The sequence below is a fragment of the Oryctolagus cuniculus genome, chromosome 1 (assembly GCF_964237555.1).
Source record: "Oryctolagus cuniculus chromosome 1, mOryCun1.1, whole genome shotgun sequence".
Classification (NCBI taxonomy): Eukaryota; Metazoa; Chordata; class Mammalia; order Lagomorpha; family Leporidae; genus Oryctolagus; species Oryctolagus cuniculus.
In genome coordinates, this window is record NC_091432.1 from 201,090,171 (window position 1) to 201,098,938 (window position 8,768).

An 8,768-nucleotide genomic window follows, 5' to 3' on the forward strand; every position below is an offset into this window, starting at 1 on the left:
AGGGAATCTCTCAGCCAGGGCCACGTGGACGCTGTGTGGAGAGGCAGGGGTGTCACAGGGAATCTCTCAGCCAGGGTCGCGTGGACGCTGTGTGGAGAGGCAGGGGTGTCACAGGGAATCTCCCAGCCAGGGCCGCGTGGACGCTGCGTGGAGAGGCGGGGGTGTCACAGGGAACCAGCTGCTCACAGGCTCGCTCCAGAACAGCATGGATGCTGGCCCCTCCTCCGTCCCATCTGAGGCCACTTGGCAGCTCTTGGTCAAGACACACTCCTGCAGCGTTGACAGCAAGAGCAGGTGGCGGCGTGAACGAGCCGCAGCCACAGCGGCCATGGTGGCCACACCCCAGCTGAGCTGGAGGAGGGACAAGACCCTCACATTTCTTTCTTTTTTTTTTTTCCTAAAGATTTATTTATTTATTTGAAAGTCAAAGTTACACACAGAGAGGAGAGGCAGAGAGAGAGAGAGGTCTTCTATTTGCTGGTTCACTCCCCAATTGACTGCAACGGCTGGAGCTACACCAATCCTAAGCCAGGAGCCAGGAGCTTCCTCCGGGTCTCCCACGCAGGTGCAGGGCCATCTTCCACTGCTTTCCCAGGCCATAGCAGTGAGCTGGATCGGAAGTGGAGCAGCCAGGACTTGAATCGGCGTCCATATGGGATGCTGGCACTGCAGGCAGCGGCTTTACCTGCTGCACCACAGTGCTGGCCCGACAGCTTCACTTCTGATACAGTTCCCTGTTAATGTTCCTAGGAAGTCAGCCAAAGATGGCCTAAGTGCTTGGGCCCCTGCTCCAGCATCGGAGACAAGGAAGAAGCTCCTGGCTCCTGGCTTCTGCCTGGCCCAGCCTCGGCTGTTCGGATGATTTGGGGAGTGAACCAGCGGATGGGTGTCTCTCTCTCTCTCTCTCTCTCTCTCTCTCTCTCTCTCTCTCTCTCCCCCTGTTCGGCTGCCTTTAGAATAAGTAAATCTTTATTTTAATGCACACATTAGAAATCCTCCTAAAGGAGCTGGGAAGGAGAGCAGCGAAAGTGGAGGAAGGAATCAGAAATTAGCGAACCCAGGTGAAATGATAAAGCCCAGGAGAGAAACTCCTAGAGGTCACGGCTGCCTCCGCCTGGAGGGAGAAGTGCAAAATATATCTGGGTCCAGTTTCCTGGGCGGTGGTGCTGTGCAACCTGGGCAAACCGCTACTCTCTAGGTCTCTTTCCCCCTCAAAGGAGCGCCTTAGGAGCCCCCGTGTGAGCGCGCCGGCCTCGCGGGTGGACTCGGGGAGAGGCGCGGGCGCGGCCCCGGCCGGCCGGCAGGTGGCGCCACAGACGCGGACGGAGCCCCATTGGCCGCCTGCCCGGGGACGGGGTGGGCGGCGGCCGCGACCCTAGGCTAACCTGCATCCAGCCCCACACCGCACTGGCGTCCGAGCCCCAGCCCTCCGCAGTAACCACGCCTCTGCCCCCCGGCACGCCCCTGGAGGGTCGCCTGAGCGCCCCCGCGTGCACAGTGTGAGCCCCCAGGGCGCCCGCGGTCCCCGGGGTGGCCTCCGATGAACCCTGCGGACCCAGACACCCTCAGCCCTCAGCGCCGCCGCCCAGCCGGTCCGGCCCGGCGTCCGCAGGCCGGGACACGCGCCCCTCGCCGCTGAGGGCTGAGGCGGGCGCCGCCAGGGTCCCCGAGAACAGAGAAGCCGGGTCCTTAGCGCGGTGGCGCTCCGCCTTCAGGCCGAACTGCAAAAAACCTCGCTTGTCAGGGGCGGGCGTGGGCCCGCCGGCCAGATCAGGTTAGCACGGCCGCGGGGGAGTGAGCCAGCAGCTGGGGGAGTGCTTCTCTCTCTCTCTCTCTCTCTCTCTCTCTCTCTCTCTCTCTCTCTCTCTCTCTCTCTCTTTCTTCCCCACTCTCCTCCTCTCCCCCTCTCTCCTTAGCTGTCAAACTAACAGGCAGCCCAGTTTCAGGAGGAAGCCAAAGCCTGGGGTGTGGCCATCCTGGGTGAGGCTCCTGTACTTTGCTGCTGTGTCCCCAGTGAGTCCTCAGAGCTCTGTGACCCCGCAGCCCTCGTGTAGGAAGGGGTCACGGCCTGCCTTGGTAACTAAGGGGCCCCAGGGAGCTGTGGGGAGCACACAGGTGAGAAGATGACTCAGGAGCAGGGATCCTGCACCTGCTGACCCCGGGGGAGGCTCAGCCTTGGTCTCTAACCACCTCTCCTGCCTGCTTAACCCGCCCATGGCTTGGTGGCCCCGAGTCACCCTCCTCCTCAGACTCAGGCCACGCCCGGAGCACATGGAGCCCTGGGGCACCCCGATGCACCTGCTGGCCCAGTTTCTCCCCAGGGGAGGGCTCTCCTGGAGGCAGTGATGTTTTCATGGGGCTGTGGAGCTGGCCAGAGCCTTGCTTTCCTGAATGAGTTCCTTGTTCCTCCCCCTGCACTGGGGTGGAGGGTGGGGTGTGCTGGGAGTCAGGGTGCGGGCAGATGGGGGCCAGACTTCCATGAGATGCAGAGGCAGAGGGGTTCACATCCTGGCTGGAGAGTAGCAGCTTGCCCAGATCCAGGAATTGATACGCTGCTTAATGTTCGTTTGATCCATTCCGTAGGCTGTTTCTATTTCATAGCAGTTGTTATTTTGATGAAGTCTGTACTGCCTTTTTTTTTTTTTTTTTTTTGACAGGGTTGGCGTGGGGCGGGGGTCTTAAGTGGAAGGGCAGTTCCTAGGCGACCGGGGAGAGGCTCCTTTATGTTGAATTCCCAGAGGTGGCTTTGACGGCTTCCCAAGGGAGGACCCCACAGGCGGTCGGGCCCCGAGTGTCTGTCGGCGGCACAGGAGTGAGCAGTTTCGCTTCCTTTTTCTTTCCATGGTCAGAGTGAAGCAGGATGTCCGTCGGAGCCGGCACCCAGGTTCGGGTTAGCCAGGCGCCCTGCGCTCTTTCTGGTCATTGACAGACAGCCCGGTGGGGAGGGGCTTCCCTCTGGGGTAAGATGGAGTTACTGAGAGTAGTTTTTCCAGGTGTGCAGCTTTTGTGGCAATGGTGTTTTCCACTTAAACCGCTCAGCTATTGAGCAGAGGGAGCAGCAGTGGGGGGAGGGTGGGTGGGAGGGACATGGTGATGAGTGACACAGACGAGCCCTGTCACCCAGGAGGGCAGGCTGAGGGGAGACATGTGAGCCTGTAAGGGTGGCATTTGTGCTAGGACCTTGGAGTGTCTGTGTCGAGGGCCTTTTGGTGACCACTGCACCTGTGTCCCTAGTTCTGCAGGCCCCTCTCTGGAGCGGACCGTGTGCTGCGCTTCCCTGCGCCCCGGCTGCTCTGCCTCCATGGCAGGACTGCCCCGTCCTCCTCCTTGTCACTGCCAAGCCCCAGCCAGCACCCACAAGTCCACTACACCCAGGTCTTCGTCCACAGCAAGTGGCAGAATACGGTCAGCAAGGAGACCTTCCCCACGGTCACCCCCTCCCACGGCGGAGGTCCTCGGGTGTGTGGCTGAAGGGAACCAGGCTGGGAGAGCTGCCCACGAGGCCTTCTGCCTGGGGTCCCCATGGCGCCGCGTGGGCGCCTCTGCACAGGGCCGGCTGTTGAGCCGCCTGCCCAATGCGGTGGAGCGGGATTGTGTCTAGCTGGCTTCGCTGGACAACAGCAAGCCTTCCCAAGACCCATATGCCCTGGCCCAGGGCAAGCTCATCAAGCTCTTCCGCTAGTTTGCACTGCAGGACCATCCCCATGGACGGACGGCACGCACTCTGCCCCACGTGGCCCGAGCCGGCCAGGGTCTGCAGCCAGATCACCCTGTGGAACTAACTACCCTTGGTCGTGCAGGGCTGGAAGCTTACCTCGGCGCTGGCTGCCGGCTACACCCCGCTTGTGAAGTGGCCGAGCAGACCGTGCTGTCCACGCTGCACCTGGTCTCCCTCATCAAGGAAGCCGGCTTTCCCTCTGGCGTGGTGAACACCATCACAGGCCAGGGGCCAAGGGCAGGAGCAGCTGGCGCCCAGCACTCGGACATCGGCAACGTCGCCTTCATGGGCTCCACGGAGGTGGGCCACCTGTCCCGGAAGGCAGCCAGTGACTCCAGCCTCAAGAGAGTGACGCTGGAGCTGGGTGGGAAGAGCCCCAGTGTCGTGCTGGCCCACGCTGACCTGGGCCGTGCTGTGGCCCGGTGCCACAGAGCCACGTTCTTCAACATGGGCCAGTGCTGCAGCGCCGGCTCCCGGACCTTCGCTGGAAAATCCATCTACGACGAGTTTCCTGAGAGGACCACGGGGAAAACCAAGCAGAGAAGAGTCGGGAACCCTCCCCCCCTTTTTAAAAAAGATTTTATTTATTTATTTGAAAGTCAGAGCTACACAGAGAGAGGAGAGGCAGAGGTCTTCCATCCAATGGTTCACTCCCCAATTGGCCGCAACGGCCAGAGCTGTGCCGATCCGAAGCCAGGAGCCAGGAGCTTCTTCTGGGTCTCCCATGCGGATGCAGGGGCCCAAGGACTTGGGCCATCTTTCATTGCCCTCCCGGGCCACAGCAGAGAGCTGGATCAGAAGTGCAGCAGCCAGGTCCTGAACCAGCGCCCATATGGGATGCCAGTGCTTCAGGCCAGGGCTTTAACCCACTGCGCTACAGCGCCGGCCCTGGAACCCCTTTGAGCTGGACACCCAGTAGGGGCCCCAGGTGGACAGGCAGCAGGTCGAGCAAGTCCTTGGCTGCATCTGGCCTGGCCAGGAAGAGGGACAAAGCTTGTGTGCGGTGGGGAGCATTTTGGGGCACGAGGCTTCTTCATCAAGCCCACGGTCTCCGGCAGCATGCAGGGTGACATGGGGATTGTCACGGAGATCTCCGAGCCCCCGCAGTCCCTGTTCAGGAAGGTGGAGGAGGTGATCGAGAGGACCAGCAGCGCCAGATGTGGCTCGGCCGCTGCCGTCCTCACCCGGGACCTGCAGGCAGGCACAGCGGTGGGTGAATACCTACAACGTTGCCTCCTGCCGTGAGCCCTTTGGGGCTTTAAGGAGTCTGGCAGTGGGAGTGAGCTGGGGGAGGATGGGCTGCAGGCCTACACAGAGGTGAGGACGGTCCCTGTCAAGGTTCCTCAGAAGAACTCGTAGGAGTGGCCGCCGTGAAGTCCCCCTTCCGTTCCCACAATTCCACAGCTACCGGGGCCCATGGGAGCCAAACGTGTTTCTTTTTCATCGTGGATCCCCTTTTTTCATTCCAAATGATCTCTCGGAGGCAGCCCCAACAAACGCAGCAGTCAAACCAGAGCTGTTCTCCCTAAAGCAGGGCTGGGGGTGGGCTTCTGCAGCCCCCGCCCCCTCGGTGGCCTCTGAGTATCCCCCATATCACCTGGAACCCTAGGTGTCTCAGGAAGACAGATGACTGAAAGCCATGGATCTGGACGGAGGCTTCCGGTCCCCCGTGGAGCCAAGGCCTGTGGCCGAGTAGACAGGCTCCACCCAGTCCCAGGACAGGGCGGCATTTCAGGACTTCTGAGCAAGGCAGACCCCAAATTGTGGCCCAGCTGTTCAGTGACTTGACCGAGAACCAGGGGTGCTTTCCTAAGAACGAGTCGTTGGCTGTTTGCTCCCTTGCCCTTGGTTTCACTACTAATTTTCCTTCATTTGAGGCAAAAGGTACATTTACATAATCGTTTCTTTAAAATCAGCTCAAACACCCCAAATGTCCATCAACATCAGTTGGATATACAAAATGCTTCCATACAACATTCCTTGGGCTATTCAGCCACAGAAAAGGAATGAGGTGGTGACCTATGCCACACCACGGGTGAACTTGAAAACATCGTGCTAAGTGAGAGAAGCCGGACCCACGAGGCTGCATGTTGTGTGATCGCATTTATGTGAACTCTCCTGGCTCCAGACAAGTCACGGAGACAGTAGATCCGTGACTGCCAGGGGCTGAGAGAGGAGGGCAGGGGAGGAAGTGCTGTTGAATTTTTTGGGGGGAAGGCTTTAAGAATGTTCTGGAATTGGACACTGGTGGTAGTTTGCATGGCTTTGCAAATATACTAGGAAGTACTGGGTTGTACTCTTTAATTATGGTATGTACATTCATTTCATTTCAAAGTTAAGTAGAATAAATTCACTCCTTCTGTTTGCAAAGCCATTTTGTGTCAATATTCTCTTGGTGAGCATTTTGCAGAATCTCAAGGCTGCAAGGAGCCCAGGCAGCCACCTCAGGAACAGGTGCAACTGGTGTTCTGCTGGCTGGGTAACAAAATACAACTTTAAGATCCATGGAGGCTGGCGCCGCAGCTCACTAGGCTAATCCTCCTCCTGCAGCGTTGGCACCCTGGGTTCTAGCCCCAGTCGGGGTGCAGGATTCTGTCCTGGTTGCTCTTCTTCCAGTCCAGCTCTCTGCTGTGGCCCGGGAAGGCAGTGGAGGATGGCCCAGATGCTTGGGCCCTGCACCGGCATGGGAGACCAGGAGGAAGCACCTGGCTCCTGGCTTCGGATCAGTGCAGTGCACTGGCCGTGGCGGCCATTTGCGGGGGTGAACCAACAGAAGGAAGACCTTTCTCTTTGTCTCTCTCTTTCACTGTCTAACTCTACCTGTCAAAAAAAAAAAAAAAAAAAAAAAAAAGATTCTATTAAAAAAAAAAATAAGACCCATGGAGAAAAGGCCTGGTCCCTGCCCAGAGCAATTCCACCTCCTTCCGGAGGTCCCGCTGCTGGCACTGACCCCCAGGGGCTATCAAAGCATACCAGCCCTCAAGCCAAGCCCAGCATCTGGGCATCTGAGCTGCCGGGGGCGCCATGTCTCTCGTTAGTCTTGCTGCTGACGGGAGCAAGCCACATAAATGCTGGTTCTTGCCTCTGGAGCCTCTGTCCCTCCGCTGGTCACTGCACTTTTCACGCTGGCCTCTGTCTCCCCTGCCAGAGGGTGGGCTCCTGCAGGGCAGGGACCCTCACGTCAGATTCTCTTCCCCCCCAGCACTCGGCCTAGGCCAGGCCTCCCCAGGCCATACGGCTAGCAAGTGTACGCCCATCTCTCCAGCCTCCTGTCACCTGTCTGCCTCGCTGTGACTGCGTTGTGTTGCTCTGGGTTTGGCTTGAAACTACTTCGTGAGGGCTCGAGGTGCGTCAGTCCCCTCCTAGGACCTCCTCTCTACACCATTTGTCTGAGGCACCGTGATCTTGGCTCCCCCCGAAGGGCACCCTCGGTCTGCTTCCCTGGCAGGCTATTGGCACCTTTGCCCAGGAACACACAGGCTGGGGCAGGGGGAGTGAGCTGGGTGTCTCTGGTCAGAAGCACAATGCCTAGTCCTTTCCTTATCTCGTTCTCAGTACTTCCAAACCAAAGAGGACTTCGCAGAGGGTGGCCCAGGATGGGGCGGGGATGGGAACGGACGTCTTCCAGGTTCTTTTCCAGGCTTCGCACTCTTCAGTCCAGCCGCTCTTCATTAACCCTGAGCACACAGCCACGCCCTGCTCCCGTCCCCACACTGCTCGTTCCAGACTCGTGTCTGTGGTGCTGGGCACCATCCCCGAGTCCAGCCCCGGCCTGCCAGGTGCTGTTCACACTCGGCAGCCACCGTCCAAGGGACCCTCGCCAGCCTCTCATTATGAGTGTGCTGGCCGGCACGTGGGCTCCTTTGCACGCCGTCCAAGCCTCCCCCTGCTCCTCCAGGGCAGGTGGTGGAGAAGGAAGTGCGAGCTGAGAACTTCTACAGCAGCGTATCTGGAGTCAGTTCCCCAGGGGCCACAAGTGGGGGTTCGTGGTGGGTAGGGGGGAGGTGAGTGCCACGCAAGCCCCTCCCCTGGCTGCTGGCTGCCGAGAGTCGGGTCCCAGGCTACTCAGGACCTCTGTTTGTACTGACTCCATCTGGGTGTGAGGCTGGCTTCTGGAGGCCACCTAGTTCACTCATGTGTTTGGATCATTCATTCAATGTAGGGAAAAAGGAAAAGGCCAGTGGTTGGTGGAAGAGAGCTGGACAGGACAGTCCCTGCCCTGCAGGAGCCCACGGTCCGGCAGGGGAGACAGAGACCAGGGTAAGACAGTGACAGTGGAAGGACAGAGGCCCCAAGGCCACGAGAGGCAGTTAGGTGCGTGCGCCGTCTCCTGGAATGCTCCTCACGGCAGGGCAGTCACAGCTGTGTGGACGTGGTGGCTCGCTCGCTCTCACGCCGTATGCGCTCCCCGTCTCCCTGTGATTCAGTAGCAGGGTCCCTTGAACAGACACCGAGGCTTTAGCAGGAAACAGCTTTATTCATGCCAGCATGGGGCTCAGTTGGCTGAGTCCCAAGCAAAGAGGGGCATTTCCTTATCCACCTTTTAGAGCCTCCATCTCCCTTCTATGGCTGCGCGCATTTCGATTGGATGTTCTAACGCAACAAGGCACTACCGGGAGTGCTATGAGGTTGCGCATGCGTACATAGTTACAGATGATGTTAACCAGTTTTCCTTCACAGGTCTAGTACTTTTCCACCAAAGGTAGTGAACTCTACCTTGACCAGCTAACACGGGCTAACAATGTCGCAGCGTGCTGACAGGCACACCTGACAGGCACACCCAGAAACCGTCACAGGGAGGTTCCGGGGAGGCCCCTACCACAACGCTGTGAGATGCACAATGCCTGCATGATGCGATGATGTGAGGGGAGTGCCATGGGCGCTGGGACACGCGGGAGGCTGAAAGGGAGGGTCGTCTGCCTCCCAGCATCCCAGGTCATGGCCTCCCACTCACTTCTCCCTGGAGTCTGAGTACAGGTGCCCAGCCCTTCCCGTCAGTGGGTATCTGGCACCCACAGGACGCCACTGACCTGCGTGAATGTGGGTCTCC

At 59.2% G+C, this 8,768-nt stretch overlaps 1 protein-coding gene across 1 annotated transcript; it reads left to right on the top strand.

Annotated features, from left to right (window-relative positions):
- Nucleotides 1-2,860: 2,860 nt before the first annotated feature.
- Nucleotides 2,861-6,439, top strand: ALDH1B1 (aldehyde dehydrogenase 1 family member B1). Its single transcript, XM_008255547.4, is given in 9 exon segments — nt 2,861-2,884; nt 3,235-3,441; nt 3,443-3,684; nt 3,686-3,849; nt 3,852-4,268; nt 4,609-4,704; nt 4,707-4,927; nt 4,929-4,968; nt 4,971-6,439. Coding segments are annotated over 9 exon segments (1,518 nt in total). The 3' UTR covers nt 5,078-6,439.
- The last annotated feature ends 2,329 nt before the right edge of the window (nt 6,440-8,768 follow it).